Source organism: Taurulus bubalis (genome assembly GCF_910589615.1).
Source record: "Taurulus bubalis genome assembly, chromosome: 6".
In the NCBI taxonomy this organism is placed as follows: Eukaryota; Metazoa; Chordata; class Actinopteri; order Perciformes; family Cottidae; genus Taurulus; species Taurulus bubalis.
This window is the reverse complement of record NC_136594.1, coordinates 6,366,804-6,386,094: the sequence shown is the minus strand read 5'-3', so window position 1 is coordinate 6,386,094 and position 19,291 is coordinate 6,366,804. Positions and strand designations below refer to the sequence as shown.

The following is a 19,291-nucleotide window of genomic DNA, read 5'->3' as shown; positions in this document are numbered from 1 at the left end:
AAAACTTTTATTCACACTAGACAGTCATTAAATCACACATAACAACATTTCTCTCACACGCACACACTGGTGCATTATGGGTTAATGCGATCGATGGAAGCCAGGTATCACATAGACCTCCGCACATACAGTCTGGGTCGACACATCTCCATCAGCAGTAGTCAGAGTAGTCCTCCTCCACGTAGTTGGCTGGAAAGAACCCCACCTGGAAACAAAAGGGGCAGTGCAGGTTAAGACAAGCTGCCTCAAAACCTGTAAATGTTGTTTAAAACATTTTTGGTTATTCATATTATTTATTTATCTCCGCTAGGAGAATAATGTGATCAATTATGTAAGACTATGTGTGTGTGTGTGTGTCCGTGAGTGTGCACTTCTGCGTCTGTCCACAACTGTTCTCGCATTCTGCTGCAGCAAACCGCATTGCATTCTGGGTGCCCAGTTACGGCTTGTGTGCTCAAGGATCTCTCGTGGTTGTTGGTGACTCACGCTTACTAGAAACACATTTTCATTGCTGGTTTTATACGGCCATTGACTGCACCTTGCAGGCCATTGGTGTTTCGATGAAAAGTTAGTCAGCTGTGGGTTGTATTCATTCAGCAGTGGTGGTTTTGGTGGTTTCAGACGTAGATCTGCACTCTACTGAGTGCAGCTTTCTAGTTCTTTTTATGTTTGCAATGTCCTCACCCGGCCGTACACCTCTCCTTTCCACCACCCACTGTGGCATTTCTTGGACAGGATCTTGATGGTGTCTCCTTCCTGCAGCGACAGCTCCGAGCGGTCCCTGGCGGAGAAGTCATACCGGGCCCTCACGACGCCGAAATTCCTCAGGCTGCCTCCTGCCAGAAGAGGCCAAAGAATATTTAATATGGATGAAATCCCCTTATTTGCTTTCTTACCGAGAGTTTGATCAGAAGATCGATACCACCCGAATGTCCATATTCTCATTTGACTCTCGGCAAGAAAGCAAATTCGCATATATTTCCCAAATTGTCAAACGATTCTTTAAACATGATCGTAATAGTGGGAAGTGACAGAGATGTGCTGTACCTGGGGTTGTGCTTGGTGGGCTGTGCGGCGTGTTGTCAGGCGCGTTGCTTTGCTCTGGTTGTTTGTACGGCGTGCACAGCGCGGTGTCCACGTCCCTAAAGTATTCCTTCAAAGAGTTCTGCTGGTAAAACTCAATCATCTCCTACGAGGAGCCGCAACGAGAGGAGAAAGAGAGTAGGAGGAACACGTGAGAGGGATACAAATGATGATAATAAACTTTATTTATATCGGCGCTTTTCAAAACAAAGGCTGCAAAAGTGCTTTATAAAATAGAAATGGAAGACAATTTAAAATAGCTTGACAATAATTTAAATATAACAATATAAAATCAAAGTTAAGAGAATGTCTTCTCTTCAGGCCAAAACCCCTGGGAAAGCACATACATAAAAGTGTGTTGTCAAGAGGGATTTAAAAGAGGTTAAGGAGGTTAAGCAGATGATGGATGCAGTTTGACAGGAGGAAATAACTCAAAACGTAAAGGGCAGTTTTAATGTATTTCTTCTTAAACTTACGACTAAACCCTTGAAGGCTTTCTTTTCATTGATGCGGTACAGGCCATCAGCGGACGTGACCTTAATGTGTCGGGCGTCCATGTTGAACCTGGAAGAGCAGAAAGAAGGTTGTGGATAAAATAGAAAGCAATAAAATGAATAACATTAAAAGGGGAAAGTTCAGTGTTTGGGGTATTTTAATCATTTGTCTTGGGTCTATGATCACAAAGAGGTTGAATAGTGAGCATTGTTTAGTTTGATAGCCGACTGGTGTCGGTGCTCCTCTAAAATGAAGGAAAGTCTTTCAACTTCTGCAAAGATTAGTGGCTTTCATATGAGAATGTGATTACATATGAGGTACTAGTTCTATGTTGGGGAGCATGTATTGTCCTGTTTTTGAGAGGAAGCGATACCAGCGCAAATTCAGCAATGTCTCTATGTTTAGCTGAGTCATCATATAACATTGCTGAGCAAGCAGACTTTGGTCCTTTAGCTGTGTAATTTAAAACTTTAGACATCTGGTTTACATAAAGGGCTGCGACCAACAATCACTTTCATTATCAATGAAACTGAAGATCACTTTCTTCTTATTGTTTGGTCCTTAAAATGTCAGACAATTGTGAAAAAAGTTCCCAGAGCCCAAGGCAATGTCTTCAAATAGCTGGTTTTGTCTGAGCAACAGTTAAAAAACAAACATATGTTTTATAAATTACAATTCAAGACGAAAAAAGCAGCAAATTCTTAAAGTTAAGAAGCTGGAAAAGGATCATTTAATTTAAGAGAATAGTTACATACGTGTTTCAACAGCATTTCAACATGTAGCAACACAGTATGACCTGCTTCACACTACAATATAGTCATTTAAATGTTGTTGCAACAATATTGTACTGAATACAACCACAACTTATAAAACAAACCTTTACTTTTAAACCAAATTTAACCCAGTTTTGACCTAGATATCTAGCCATCTTTCAACTTGCAAATGACCATATCAGTGATCTGGAAACAGAAAATGAAATAAAGATTCCTCGAGATAAAATGATCTTAACCGCTGAATCTGTGAAGGCTTACTTGATGCTGATAGCAAACTCTCCTCCACTCTTCTGCCGCACGAGGAACGTTCCATCGGACCGGGACATTAACAGGTTCTTGGCGGCGGTTCTGTCCATGTTCCCTGCAAACCTTCAATCACAGTGAGAATCAGAACCTTATTATTGGCTTAAAGCAAGAGTCTAAACTGTTTAAAAGAAGAAATAAAAGTGTCTGTTTCAATAAAAGTTACAATAATTTGCTTTAAAGTTTCTTGAGCACTTTACTTTAAATTCCTTTATTTAGCATTTCTAATAAGTGTACAAATAATTTACACTATAATGTGTATACTATGATTTCTAACTGCTTATTATGTACAGCATTTGTCAGCAGTTAAAACTTCTCATATGGATGTTCTATATCATTAAAACTGTATTTTACTATATTATCATTCATTATCTGTTTATACACCAACCTCCACTTATAGTTGTTGACACATCCAGTAACAAACACTTGTATCTGCTTACAACTACGCTATAAAACATGTATTATCTATTTATGCACTTATTATAAATGCTAAATAGGGGCGCATTAACTAAAGTGTCACTAAGGTTTATTTTCTTCATTTTTATGAAACTGACTGCTGCCGTTTTAGTTTGTATAAAAATGACGTGTGTGACATTTGGAGCGATCAGTAACTTTGTGTTTTAGTTTCACTCCACAGTGTCGTATTTAATGTTGCCACCAGGCAGCACTGAAGTTACTCATTTTAAATCCAATACATGGATACTGAGAGGACATCTGCATTTTCACAAGCCGTTCATAAAACAAACAAAAAATGAAATTAATTTTGAGTCCTCTTGAGTTCATACATCATTGTAACTAAATCACTGTATCACTTGTTTTGATTGTACTCGTTTTGCTTTTTTACTATGTCTCTTGTGTGCACGTGTGTGCTGTAATATCATCAGTATCATGATGACAGATGACGAGTAACTACAGATGACTTTTATACAGCCAAAACTGCTCGAAAAGCTCTTTTCATTTTCTACTTCTGTTTTTGTGGCTCTTGGGTTTTTCTGTATCAGCTCTGTGGTCTTAATCGTTCCTTCCTACATTACAGGAATAATTACAGCCATGAGGTTAACAGAGGTTTGGTGAGAAAGTCATGTCACCGAGTTCCTGTTGCTGCTCACCAGTTGAAGCCCGACAGGTCCGAGGTCTGCCTCTGGGAGAGGGTGAGATCACACCGAGGTTAGACTTAAAACACAGCTCACTGGTTTCTTTCAGTACAAATACCACCTAAACTGAACATGTCTGCCATTACTCTGTTTTCTTGTGTTCTCTGCTTCATAAAATCAAATAAAAAAGTTTTTTACAGCATTTTTTTTGTATGTGGCGTTCAGGAGCTCATGTTGGCTCGTGGTTTTCGTACTCACGGAGATGTAGGGCTGGACCTTTTGGCAGGGGAACCATCCCATCTGACCCACTGTCAGGTTCCTTCCCTGAGTGTCACACACACAACAGCAAATCACAAGGCCGGACCAAGCAGTCATAGGAACGTATAGATGGATAATAAGATCAACACGAACAAGTAACTCATAAACAAACCAACACCCGAAAACAAATCACAAGCAGTCGATATCGATCTGAGAACATTTACACCAAATATGTAGGTAGGAATTACTGAGGAAGTCTTGAAATCCGAAGTGATGATTAATAAAAGGAAGTTTGAGAGTAAAAGATTAATCAAATATTGTGGATCCAACAGTTCCACTGCTTTGCATGCTTTAGCCTTTTTACTACAAAGACTTCACATTACGTACAATTTGACAGATCAAAGCTAAGACTTGAGTCTTTTCTTCTCTCTATTTATTTAAAATGAACTTGCAGCAAGGAACAAAGAAACGAAATAGCTTTTAGTGACTTTAGTTGGTTATTTCCATCAGGCAATGTAATTATAGTCAGCGAAAGCAGGAAGTGTACTTCAACATAAAAGACTTGAAAGGCTGCTGAACTAGAAGAAACCTTTTCAGAATCCACTTTTACTTATTTTTGTGAATCTAATGATGTTGGACAGATCTCAAATATCGACTAATGAAGTTTCCACAAGCACTTGAATGCACCATCAGGTAAACGAAAAGATGCTCTTCTTATACAACCGTAGAATGAACACTGGTACATTTTCTGTATAGAAACCCAAACATAGGATGGAAATTATTTGATTGATGCAACAAAAAAAAATGCCAAAAAATCTTTAATATGCAATTGTTATGTTTTTATGTTGTTCTTAGATTTTTGCTGTTTTAAAGTCTGTTATCTGTCTTTTTATGTAGTGTTTATGGACGCTGCCATCTTAAGCAGGGCTCAGGAGGTTAAATAAATAAATCCTGCAATCGTAGCATGACTGACAAAAAAAGTGTGAGAAGTCGTAAAAAAAAATTCCTACGTCAACCTTCTAACTACAGTGTGCTTTTGTAAAAATGATCAGCAACAATGTAAATGTCAAAGGTCTGCTTCAAACCAGGTGTTACTAATAACTCTGACGTTGGCTCCGTTCTATTCAACCCTGAAACTGAAGCAGCTAAATGGCACTCAGCCACCAGGTTTGATTTATTTTCCATATCAAAACCTTTTCAAATGAATCACACAGCGGAGGCACGAGTGCGGGTTGCGCCTGAGGGAGGAAGTGGAACGAGATACGGAGAGGAAAATGACAAAAGAGACTGAAAGAGACAAAAGCATTTCACACCGACACGGTAACCACAGGAAGCAGGGCTCGAACACACAACTAAATAACGTGTGACTCCCCTCCCACCGCCCCCGCCAGATAGTGTACGCTTGTATTTTGTTGTTTTTTAACGCTACCTCCCACCATGGCAGGTCAGCATCCGCCCGGGTCAGCTCAATGATGTCACCTTTGGAGAGGTGAAGCGGTTGGCCGAAGCCCACGGGGGGCGGAGGCAAGCCATAATACTCTTGACACACCTCCATCTTAGGAAATCCTGAGGCAGAGAGCGAGGAAGAGGAAGAGGAGACGTTAAGATTTGCGTCAGGAGATCTGATAGCCAATGCAAGACCTTTGACTCCATCAAGTATTTAATTTACTCGAGAACATTTAGGAGGCAGTTTTGGAGAGGAAGCGGGGCGAACAAAAGGCTCACGGTGTTACATAACAAATCCGTCATGTGAAGACATAACTCCAGTATATCTAACAATCGCATTGCACCCCCAGAAGTACCTGTTTGTTTTACACTCTCCACCAATGGTTCAGGATATTTTGTGGAGAGCGACAGGGGCTAAATGGAGCTTATGCAATCTTTCATAATCTCTGCAAGCCTATTGCAAGTGATCTTCTTCATTGCATGCATCTGTGAGCAATTTGGTTGCGTCATATTCATCAAATGATTAAAATACTCAATAGAAAAGGGATATGATGTGTATATTATTTTAACCCTTCTGCTCTTGGATAAGGACGCCTCTCTGCCGGCTTTACAAGTTAATTCATAAAAGGCCTCAATTGTAAATATCTCTAGGGAGATTACATTTAAGATAACATTTGTCTTACCAATGCTGGAATGCCCGGAGGACCTCTGCGTTTTATTCTGGAGGAACAAAAGACAAAAACTAAATTGGAGGAAGAGTTAATCAAATGGCATTGAAATTGCTGTGTGAAATAGTGTGCAGGGAGAGGAAAGAAGTCCAACAAAGGCTTATTCATCACCTCGACCTGAATAATATAAAACGTTTCCACAACGCCAACGATAAATGCAGTCTTACCTTCTTCACAGTACCAGTGTGATCTGCAATATAGAGAAGACAATTTAATGCGAGAGAAGTGATAATTACGCTCGTTAGAGATACTGAACACACGCACACTTATACGGACCTGAGCTTCGTCCGCAGGCATGGACTCTTCCTAAACACTCTTTATGTGCAGCCATTTTACAGCGAGTGCAGCGATAGCCCTGGAAAAATATCCCTCTGCAGGAGACAGATGGAGAGATTCAAATGTTGAAAACAAATTGGAGCTACGAGCCTAACTGAGAGAAACCGCTAGTGAGACAAAGTACCTTAGCAGCATCGAGCAGGCCTTGCAGGAGGCGGTTTCCTCGAAGCAGTGCATCTGGAAGTCGTGGTTGTTGGCTGTGGAGTTATCTGGACACATATTCGACCTGCAAACAAGAAGTACAACTGTTTAAACAACTATATTCAAGAAAGTACAACATCTGTTGTTGCCCTCTGTCAAGAAAGCATCAATTTGGTATTCCTGAGAGTGGAGAAACCAGCAGCAGCAGCAACACAGTGCAGATTGCAAGTAACAATCTACAAATCATGTGCATTTCCTATAGTGTTGCGCAATCAACAGAGATGCAGCATAAGACCATGCAGCTAAAATGTAACAAGTCAGTGTCTGTCAACAGCGAGCTGTTTCTATTCTGATGTGATTTACATTGGAAATAATAACATATTTGACTAACTTAAAACGCCATTAACTGACAAATCTGTTGCCACTTGAAGGCAGCAGTAACAAACTTGCCAGGCAAATGTACGGTAAGTCCAATATTTACTCTCTTTTAGGTCTGTTTTTGGTGTCTACCAACTCCTGAGGGAAATATCTTGCTGGCAACTGCTAAGTCTGTTCGTCTGGTGTTTGGTGCTGGGCAGCTAGTGCACGCTTTGTTTCTACAGCTTTGTTTTTGTCTGCTGCACCTGAAAACCACCAGTGAACCAAAAAAGTGAAGTTGCAGCCCAGAAAACCAAATCAATTAGCTGAGAGATATTTTGAGGAGTCTGGGGACAATCCTCTGTGTTCACATTAGACATATTCATTTAATCCATTATTAGTGTCAACATATTGATTATAGCCGCTTTAAAGAAGACTGTCCAACCACTAAGCATCTCCAAAATTATGCTGCATCCATCATCGGAGGCTGAGGCTTTATAAAAGCCAAACAGCAAAAGTACTAAACTACTCTTCAAAAGTTTGCACTTGCAGACCTTCTTTATTCTGATTTTTGGCAATAATTCTGTGTGTATTTATTTCCATGTGTGATAACTCACTGAGCCATCTCAAACTGTTCCAGCCATTTCTTCTTCAGGTCTCTGGTTTTGAAGAATAAATCGTATCCACACCTCCCGTTGCAGTCCAGCAGAAGGAACAAATAGGACCACTGTTCACAAACAAACACTGTTAGCTTTATCAATGCTTTATAGATGTCGGGTATAATTGGTGCAACGGGGAAGTAGAAAGACCTTCTTATTGTCCTTTTCTCCTGTGGTTTCGTCTCGTATCTGGTAGTACTGGAGTTCAATGATCTCCTTTAGCTCAAACGTCTCTCCGCTCTTCTTTTTACAGATGAACATGGCCTTATCGAAGAGGAAGGCATACCTGATGAAGAGCCACGGATGCAACACATGGTCAGATATACGGCAGTAACACATGAAACATGAACGATACACAGAGACACAAACAACACACACCTGTCCTGTTTAGACTTTTTTTCCGGGAAGCAGATCTTCAGCTCTCCGTCGATCTTGGGCCGACCGTAGAAAGCGAGAGACTGAGTCTGAAGAGCAGAGGAGAGTGAGGATGATCGGTAAAATATGAAATAAAAAGCCGAAAAGAAAGTCAAAGTAAAGAATGTGACCTCACCATGTTTTCTATGGACAACTGGAAGGTGGTGATCTGCCTGATGATCTCGTTGTCGCGCTTCACCTCGTTCACACACTGCGCCAGGTCCTGCAAACACGCACACACACACACACACACACACACGTAGACGAACGAATGAGTGTTTCTAAATATATCTAAATATCCTAAATGATATGATGGTTGGTGATTGACATAAACACTTACTCTCATGGCGTCGAGAGCTATGCGGAGGTTGTCCTTGTCTGTCGGGTCAGTCGTGTGCTTCACCAGCTCCTGCAGGCACGAAATGAACAAGCATAAATGACTATATATTATATTAGTAGATGATTATAATTCATACATTATTCTAAAAGCAGGATTTTAATGTGGTAGTTGGTTGAGGTGGAGCTATTTTGTATGGTACTGCAGCTCCTGATTATTTCTGTAATGCATTAATCTGCTGATTATTTGCCCGATTTATTGATTGATTGTTTGGTTTTGACAACTTCTGAAAATGTCAAAGGAAAGCTTGTTACATTTACCCAGAATGCACAGCGTCACAATACACAATGCTAGTTTATACTCGTCCAAACCTCAAAACTATTCAAAGTAAATCTACATATTTAAAAAGGAGAAGCAGCAAATACATGAAATGTTAGTTGCCAATTCATTTTCTGTTAATTTGCTTATTTCTGTGAATTGTACAATTTGTAAAGGAACTAAAGCTGTCGGATAAATGAACAATATCCTTCTCTGTAATGTGGACTAGAAGTGACCTGAAAACAAAAAAGATTGTACTTAAGCACAGTGTACACGTACACACACACACACCTGTAACAGCAGATGATATTTGAGGACCCTCTGCATCGGGACCATGAGTAAATCCCTGAGAGAAAACCGTCGACTATTTGCTCTGTTTGAACACTCCTGAAAGAGAGAGAGAGAGATATAATGTGTGTGTGTGTGAGAGAGAGAGACAGAGAGAGACAGAGACAGAGAGACAGAGAGAGAGAGAGAGAGTAAACATCTGCAGTTAACTATATTTGTGTTAAGAGGACGTTGTGCAGCGGTCCTCAACCAAACCCAAATAAAAAATTCCGCTGTAGAAAAACATTTCCTGCATAGACCAATGTTAAATAAAAGCTACCGCCAGTTAATACTCTTTGTATTTTACATTGTTAAACTATGAAGTTGTAATACTTGTCATACCGTATTGAGACTTTACCTTTAGATCAGACTGAATCTGCACAATTGAACCTTACAAGTACCCGAACAGACACACCTCCTCCGTGCTTCTGTGCTCTTATCAGCGATTCTCTTCCTCACCTCTAGTTTCATTTTGATGTCCTCCCTCGTATTCGAAAGCTTGTCCAGGTGTTTTGTCGCCGTTTCCACCTGACTACAGTAACGACCGTACAGCAAGAGCCTGGGGGACGACGACGTATATTATAACATATTACAACATACATGTATTTGTAGTGTAACTATACAACAGAAGGAATGTCCGTGTGTGTTGTGTACCTCTCCTTGTACTTCAGAAACACCTGGTGCAGGTTCTTTGCTCCGTAATCGAGGATGGAACTCCGGACCTCCTCCAACATTTCGCGATGGGTGTCTGCCAAATCCTTCAAATACAAATACACAGAAAAACACGGCTAAATACATGAAGGTGGACTTGAACTGTCCACGTGAACCAGGCGTGTAGAAAATCTTCTCCCGTACCTTTATGTTGATGAAGATACTCTCCATGTCTGGAGCCTGGAGAAACCTTTGAAGAGGCTTCATAAAGTGCTGCACAAATATAGAAGACGTGGTTGTTACTCTCCCTTTAAATGTGCAAAGAAATGCATGCATGTGTGCCCATGTGTGTAAATGCACAGATCTCCATTCATCAGATCGTAAGCGTGTGCACACCTGTAATATAGATTGCAGTGTATCGGAATATTTCTCTTCCGTCTGTCTGATCTCCTGCAGGCAGCACTCTCGTTTGTCTACTCCGGCCTTCTGCTGCTGCAGAAACACACGCGAAAACATGTTAAATGAAGCATGAAGAGCCCAGACAAGAGGATATTTTTCATGTTAATCTTTACATATGTTTGCTATAAAAGGATATCATTTGTAGCAGTAATACTTGTTTCGTTTTATGTATTTTTCTCGATGCCAGTTTGTTGCCGATCTCAGCTTCTCCTACTGGTTAATTAATAAATGCAATTTTTGCTTCTGCATGCAGTATTTTTGGGAAGTAATTTGTTGGAGAAACAATAGTCCAATTGTTGCATACATATTTGATAAAATACTGGCATTTTCCCCCTTGAGGTCCTTTTATTTCTCACTCCGACTCTCCTGAGGTCTCATTTACACGAGCAACCATAGACAGCTTGTGCTTTAATGAATTATGTAGCTGGGTGACATTTCCACATAATGTATTTATTGGATGGGGCTGCTATCTAAAGTGTTCTGTTAAAGGAGCTCAAATAGAGAAACATTGAAAAAAAAAACTCCTACGGAGATGATCAACAGCTTCGGAAACCAGAGACATATTTCTCCAACACAAAATTGTCTTTATTCTCAAATTGTCCTCTAATCTTTGCTTTTGTTTTGCAAATTCACACTTACTAAGGTACACACATTAATGTTCTCAAGTGAAAAAGCCTAATTTTACGGGGTTATATAGGCCACAATTTAGATCATCAGACTGAGGCTGGACCCTGGATTTCTGAACAACTGTGGTCAAAGACAGACCTGGTTGCCAAAAGAAAGCCAACACCGTCCTCTTAGTCCTGAGGTTCACTCACAGTTTCAGGTTGTGCATCCGTCCTCATCAAGTCTTCATAGATCTCGTCTCCTTCGTTGTCCTCGTCCTCCACATAGTCGTACAAGTCATCATCCTCGTCCACCGTGTCACTGATAGTTGTATAAAATCACGTTTAGCAAACACTTGAAGTGGACTCTGCTGTATGAATTTTTAATTGACAGTAATGTTCAGCCTCAAGATGATTATTGTAACGTTACTGAGAAAAAGACTCACTCTATCAGGTCAGACAGGCCGCTGTAGATCTCTTCATCCGGAGTGCATCCTTCCAAAGGGAAAGGCCTGGAGGTGGAGAAAGAGTGTGTGTTTGTAGGCGATGGTGGTAAAAGCAGAACGGTGAGGGGATAATGACAATAACTTGTTATCATGTTATGTTCCTATTTAATTCACATTGTAGGCGGAAGTAGACAAGTTGCCATTACTGTTGTGGAACTAACATGTATTAAAAAGATTCCGCTTTTAAGTGCCAAGAAAACTGTAATATGTTGAACATGTAGTCATCAAATGCCGTTTTAAATGAAGGTTTTATTCTGCAAAACTTTAACTTTTCAAACTAAATATAGTCTAGTTTTTTGCTGTTATCAGCTATTTCTACTTTAGAGCAAACCAAAACCAACACAACCTCTACTGAACAACTACACAACATTGTGTTATAAACCATTTATAAAGTATTAGATTAGATCCCGATGAGCGGGTGGCACTTCAATGTATTCATGTGTGTGCAACTGTATGTGTGTGTGTGTGTGTGTGTGTGTGTGTGTGTGTGTGTGTGTGTGTATGTTTTAATGTAGTGTACGGCGCTTTGAGTGGTTGGAAGACTAGAAAGTCTCTATATAAACACATTTATTAATACTGCTTATAAATGCTAAAAAGAGGGGCATACAGTTAGGTACTCCCAAAAGAAACAGCATCAACACTTTGATTACATCACAAAGGAAGGAAGTTACTTACTGGAGTCTTCCTTGTGTAGCAATGGACGAATGAGAGAGTATGGACAAAGTGTCTATGACCTGCCACACACAGACACACACAGTATAGAGTTAATATGTGGTGAACAGAGAGACACACAGCCTGTTAGAGATTAAGAGCTGTTTCACATTTGAAACATTCTCCTCTGAACTGGTTTCATTCTCATTTTCACACTATTTGACTGCTTAAGTGAGAACTGCAGTATCATGATGAGTGATATCAGATAACTCATTTCATGAGAGATGTGATCAGAAAACAAACTCAAAGATGTCCCACAGCCGTCCACTTCTTTTGTGTGATGAAGCAACACCGTGTGGGACTTGGTGTTATGTGATTAAATGCTTTATAACTTCTCTCTTTACAGAGTCACATTTGACTTCTGGTCTCGTTGAAACGTAATCCAGAGTTGCAGTGAGAAACACATTGTAATTCAAAAGCTGCCGCCTGAACGAAGGTTCTTTTCTTTCAGACAGAAATATAAAAAAAAGAAGGTGGGCCTGTCACGACACTTCTGGGGATAAGAAATAGACACGCTGTCCAAAGAAAGAATATATTTTACGGTCGGTACTGATCAATAGTTTTCGTCTAATTTCTAATTTTATTCAAGACAGCGATAAGAGGAAAACATTGAGAAGTGAGAGTCTAAAGAAGAAGACCAGATAAAAAAAAGAAGACATTTTGGGATATGCACTTATTAGCTCAGAGTTAGATGAGAAGATTGGCATCACGCGCATGTTTTTTCTGTTAAATAAGAACAGATACAGGTATATCTTAAAATGTGGTAAGAGAAAGGTTTGCACAGAAGACATACTTTAAGTAACTGATTAGCTTAGTTTAGCTTAGCTTAGCATACATACTGGAAACACTAACTGTTGAGCACATGACAATAAAGAACTCAAACAAAATCTGCCTGCCTATCTTTAAATCACATTAAAAGGACCATTATATTTTGTTTGTTAAATATGTTGTTTTGGAGGAAAGTGTACCGCACTACTTCTCGACACACAACCCCGTTTAAATGGTGACTTGTCATTTATACCAAAGTAAATGTTTTAAATGCAAGACTTTGAAGCTTCTCTATGATATTCAGAGCATGCAGAGTATTAAGCCACTCTCCCTGCACTTGTGCTATTTAGTGCATGTGAGTGCATGTGAGTGTTCCCCACTGGTTAGCGCACGGCAGCCGCTCTGCACTCATACGGCGGTTACAGCTGATAACACCTTTGGTTCCCCCTCAGGTAAACACTATGAGCACTGTTGCCGTTGTCTGCCGGCCGTCGTGCGGCGGCAACAGATATGCTCCGAATATCGAATTTAGCACCTTTAAATTATAGTGGCATATTTTCAGTGAGGTAATACTACTTTTAAAAAAAAGCTTCTGAATGACTTCTTTTTTTTTTTAACAACCAATTTTTATACCAATCATGCCGTTCACCACCATGTGGAAGGAACAAAAGCTGTAAAAAGGCTCCACAGTAAAGTTAAGGTCCACCTCCTGACTCATTCTGTGCTTAAAGACTTTGCTTCCTCTTATTTGTACATGGAAATGCAACAAGTGCTCATTTTGAATTTGCTTTCGTTCACACTAAACTGCTGTGGCTGCGCTGCACCAAAAGTGAAAGAGAACTACTGAATTCATTCGTTCACTCAGCCGCTTCCATTAGAGAATCACCAAAGTACTTCCTGTCAGGTCTTTGTGGGTGTCTGCAAGCTGCAGTGAGGCGTTAGGACTCTGTTCACGCTTCTGTCTTCTACCATAATGGCTGTAGTAAGAGGGCACCGTGTGTTTCCCTCATACTGTACTGTACTCTACGGTAATGGATGGCTGCATGTGGGACGATGAGGTGCTGCGATACCTTTGCGAAGTCTCGAACATCGAACAGGTCAAAGGCTTCAAACAGTTCACTCTTTTTGAGATGAAACTTCTCCTGGCAAACTCCCAGAAACGTCCGGATGTTCTTCAGGCATAGGAACTAAAAAAAACAAAAACAAAAACACAAATGTTTACTTCTTTACTTCTACTAAAACAGTTTGTTGATCCACAGAACATTCATCAACTACAATCTATCCAGAGTTCAAGTCATGAACAAGACTACATAGATCTGTCAGTTATATTGCAGGTATTTGGTCATAAACTAAAGTATTATATAAATTACATTGTTGACCTGATGATGGTGCTGAGAAAAAGTCAGAGGATCACCAAAGTCAGTATTCATCAAGTTAAAACCATAAATGTCTAGAGACTGAATATTGTGCCAGTCTGTCCAGTAGACGTTGAGCCACTGGTGGCACTAGAGGCAAAGTCAGGTGACCACCAAAGTGAGTCGGGTTCATCCTCTGGGGAACATGAATGTATGTATGTACACAATTTCATACACGGCTAGAGACAAAAAAGACAAAAAAATGATAACTGACAACAACATTAAAGGAATATCTGTGGCAACATTCAGCATAAACACACACAAATTAGACGAAACATTAAAAAAGACAAATAATGTGGCGCTACAAAAAAAAAAAGAAGATTATATAGTAAGATACAGTAAAGACAACCACACAAAGTGTCAAAGTATTGCTGCTTGTCTCATGAGCCGATTGCTTTCTCACCTTAAGTGACATACTAAATGAACAGCTGCACAAGGCGTACATGAATGCTGCTCAGCCACACGGGCCACAGAAAGACGAAGAGCTATGAACCAACACGGGGAAACATCTCATGCTAAAAGAAGCAATACGAAGGGCGCATTTATTTTATAACTAAAACATAACTACAAAAGAAACCACAGAGAGCGCAGTGCACAATGTGTCTTTACAACATGTCAGACACACGTCTTTTACAGAACTTCCTGAACCAGCTGCTCTCTCTCTCTCTGTCTCGCTCACTCACTTCTGCGTCTCTGTCTGTTCAGCAGTGGGAAATGCGGAACTCTAATTTGAGAAAAGGGGAAACGTTGAGTTCTAACTGATACTGCTGAACACACGTTGAATCACTGCCGGGAGAGCACACTGGGGCATATCCCTGCACCACAGCATAGTGTTGCAAGAGAGGGAAGATCCTCTACTTGTGTAACATCATAAGGTGTGTGTGTGTGTGTGTGTGTGTGTGTGTGTGTGTGTGTGTGTGTGTGTAGGCGTCAGAGTGGACTCCCGTCTTCTGTTAATCACCGGAGGTTTCTTAACCACTCTTGAACTCATAGGATTTCCCAGAGTTTCACACACACACACACACACACACACACACACACACACACACACACACACACACACACACACACACACACACACACACACACACACACACAAACACACACACACACATACACAAACTTCCCTCTGTCTTTCACACGTCTCATATTTTGCTTACAGCCTTACTTTAAATTCTCTCTTCCGAGCACTTGAGGGCTTGTTTATCTGTTTATCTCGCATGATGTCTTAAAAGCTTGACCCAAATGATCCAAGTTTTAAGTGTGGATCCAGATCCGGGTGAACCCTGCTATTTCTAGAAAAGATTTCTCCGATGAAAAGATCGATGCCACTCTCAAGTCTGTCGGGAAAATATGATGCGGTTAGCCTAGCTTAGCATAAAGACTGGAAACAGGGGGAAACAGCTAGCTTAGTTCTGCTCAAAGATAACATAACCAGCACATCCAAAACTCATTATATCTCATTACATCTTGTTTTGTTTGTCTGATCTGTTGAATACGACTAGCTTAGCTTAGCATAGCGACATGGAACAGGGGGGGGAACAGTTAGCTTGGTTCTCCGAAGCTCACTCAACATACAGTATATCTTGTTTGTTTGATCTGGACAAAAAAATTAAATAAATTGCAAATACGACAATTAGCCTTTTTAGTGTGTGGTTGTTTCTTGGAGAAGTTGCCAGGCTACAGAAACTGTTCAGATATAACAGCTATTAGATCATTAGCTGAGCTTTAAAACAGTGCTGGTGGACAGATCAGCCAGACAAGTTGTTATCCCCTGTATTCAAAACCAATTTAAAGTATACTGACAAGCTCCTTTTTATTTGTTTAAGAAAACTTTTAAAGTTGAACAATATTTGACCTCTCAGAGTACTGTTCAGCTGTTTATCCTCTTCAGTTCTTCATCATCATCCCCTCCTCAATCTCTACCCCTCTACACTCCTCTGATGGGAACAGATATAGATCACAGTATTTCCCTATCGGACGCCTCGTAGCTCCATGCAAATGTGCCAGGAAAATATTTTTTCTGTGTGTGTGTGTGTGTGTTACCTGGGACATCTGTGGGCGCAGGTTGATCTCTCTCAGGTTGACGGCCTGAGGCATCAGGTTGTTAAGTAACTGGCACAGCAGCACGCCATCTCTCAGCGCCTGAGCCAGGTCACACACCTGACACACACACGGACACGCACAATCACAATCAGGAACCAAGACATGATGCGTGTTCACCTGCAGGTGTGTGTAGTGAATGTGACCACGGCTGACTTACCTGGGCGCCCTCCCATGTGACCCGGTGGTTCTCAGGAAGAACTCGACAGTCAATCAACCACATCGCACACTGCCGCCACAACTCCATCTTGGTTTTCTGAGGGTTAGATCGATTGATTGATTGACACGCCAGATACGTTCTCGCGGACACAATATCACCAGTGATCGCTGTGTACAACCTCCAGCAGTCACTCAGATCACGTTCACCCTCTCCTGGCAATCAGAGAAGAGGTAGCTTCACACAGCCAGGAACAAAAGCTTTTTGGATCATTTGTGGAGTTCACACTGAATGTATTCACCGTCTGAATTTGCACATACACATGCAATTGAAGCGTGACAGCGTTTGCTCCTGCATTACACGAATAATGTTGCTCTAAATCTCACTTTGTAACAGTTTAACTTCTGCCATAATCCTCAGTAAACTGGAACCTGAATATGGAAGTTATTGATAATGTATTCAGTCGGAAACCAAATCAGCAGCTCATCAGTCGCTCTCACGCGGTCCTTTCAGTGAAATATTGAGGCGGCCCTCTTGAAACTTTGTAGAATAAGAAAAAAACTAAAAAAGGCACCGTTCCCAGAGACAACGTAATCATTTTCTAACTGCACAGCAGTGTGGGATCTACAATCAGCTCTTACCTTCGGTTTCTCCTGTTAGTTCTCTGTCTTCTGTCACAATGTTCTCCTTTCACTAACTCATTGTCAGACTTCAGCGCTCTCGCTCTGCCTCTCTTCCGTGGTGGGTGTTCTGCAGCGCTGCACTGTGTCGAAGACTTTTAACTTCATCCCGCAACTTCCTTTTTTCTCTGACGCACCCTCACATTCACACACATGCATACACACACAACTGCTGCAGCTGCTGCTGAGTGTTACACGTTGATAAAAGCAAAGGTTTATATGGTTCGTTTGTATGTGTACCAATAAATCAGATAGAATAGGAGAGGCTGTGCGTTTGTGCAGTACAGAAAGAGAGTTTATCAAACGACAATTGTGTTGCAAGGGCAACCATATTATTTAGACAATCACACACACTTCCAATGTGGTAAAATGACCTCAGTTGATGCATATGCAATTTGTATTTAGGTTTGTGGAGGTCATATGCATCATTTAACGGCATCAAGTTGAACATTTCTTCACAAAGATCCATTTTTATGTCGTTACACAATGTTAAGTTGAATTTTGAAGTTGAACATACTTTTTGAGTTGATTGTACAATTTTTTTTTTTTACAAATTTCAGCCTAATTATAGTTATAATTTCAGCCTAATTTTATTCAGAATTGCAGCTCAACTGTGTTGTGTAGAGTTAACTCAAATTTATTAAGAAATTCCAACTAAACCCAGAATTAAAGATTAAGTAGTATCTTAAACTACAAAAGTAAAGTCCTATATCTACATAGGATTTTATATATATATATATATATATATATATATATATATATATATATATATATATATATATATATATATATATATATATATATATATATATATATATATATATATATATATTGTTTGAATTAATTCACAGCGGAGAATCACTTATTTAGTGTCACTGGATCAAAATATGTGTAAACTAGTGCTGTCAGCAATTCAAGCTGTCAAGTTCTGATGTGCAACACATGGACACAGCATTGTGAAATACAATTAAGCACATTTGCTCAAATACAATACAATATATGCTACTTTGGATGTCTACTATGCTGAAATTGAGAGGAATATTACTTTTTAATCCTACATCATTATGTTGAAGTAACAAGTTATTTTGCAGATTTTCCATGCAAAACATATTTATTTCAAAAATATTACTTATTGTTAAGGATTAAGTTCCCAACAGTATCTATACTTACATACTATCTACTATCTACCAATGTTTGTGCATTATGTACTTTTACTCTTGAAACTGTAAGTATCTTATTCACCCGTCTGAATGGCAGATTTAGGAGTTTTACCTTTTCAATGTCCAGAGCATAAATGATTCAACCAAACTCACAAGTTGTATATTTCTGTGCAAAATTACTATTTTTAACTTTTCTGCAGGCAAACAAAACAGAGGAAAGGGTGTGTAGATATTCCTCCACTAAAGCATGACATTTCAAAAAAATATATAAGAGATGCAATCAAGAGGGAAGAGGAGCTTTTACAGGCCTGACTGAGGGGTAGACTTTTATATTTATTTGTTGCTCTATAACTTATTTGACACAAACCTTTTCACTTCCCTGCATCATCACCAAAAGACATCATAATGACGTCAACATTGTATAAGAAGTAATAAAAATAGAACATACCAACGTTTGACAGAGGGGAGATTGTGTTATTGCTTATAACCATCACCTTTTTGATAACTAATTTGATATTCTGTATGGGATTCTTGATCATTTTTTTTTTTTTTTTTAAATTTAGCACCAAATCTGTGCAGCAAATGGTATCAACCGAACATTGCTGCCAAAACCAATGAGACATAACTGAGCATGGAAATGGCCATCATCTATTTTAATTAATTAATACATTTTTCTTCCTGATTAATGACCAGAACTTGACACGCACACACACACACACACACACACACACACACACACACACACACACACACACACACACACACACACGCGCGCCCACTGCTAAGCTGAATCTCAGATCAATCTTCAGGTCCCCAGCTTTCAGTTGAGCTGCTATCTCCTCCTAAAGATTCCCTGTTCCCTTAAAGGGGATTTACTATTGTACATACATACAGTTACAAAGGCCTGTGAAAGATAGATGAACAAGAAATAGTCAAAATGGAAGCAGAGATATCCTAACTGTTTGACCACAGAATGCATCAAGCTCCAAAAATGCTTGATCCTACAT

The 19,291-nt window shown here is 39.9% G+C and overlaps 1 protein-coding gene across 1 annotated transcript; it reads right to left on the bottom strand.

Moving 5' to 3' along the window:
* vav1 (vav guanine nucleotide exchange factor 1) lies at positions 1-16,534 on the bottom strand (the record flags this gene model as incomplete). The annotated part of the gene is made up of 28 exons (XM_079220393.1): positions 1-205; positions 685-836; positions 1,048-1,189; positions 1,560-1,647; positions 2,610-2,720; positions 3,764-3,795; positions 4,007-4,072; positions 5,436-5,572; positions 6,136-6,172; positions 6,348-6,370; positions 6,457-6,551; positions 6,641-6,742; positions 7,632-7,741; positions 7,824-7,959; positions 8,052-8,137; positions 8,224-8,310; positions 8,428-8,496; positions 9,034-9,129; positions 9,529-9,628; positions 9,724-9,827; positions 9,925-9,993; positions 10,117-10,212; positions 10,998-11,106; positions 11,231-11,296; positions 11,966-12,024; positions 13,840-13,956; positions 16,231-16,347; positions 16,448-16,534. The coding sequence occupies 28 exons, from the start codon at positions 16,532-16,534 to the stop codon at positions 152-154; spliced, it is 2,547 nt and encodes an 848-aa protein (XP_079076519.1). The 3' UTR covers positions 1-151.
* Between the last annotated feature and the right edge of the window lie 2,757 nt (positions 16,535-19,291).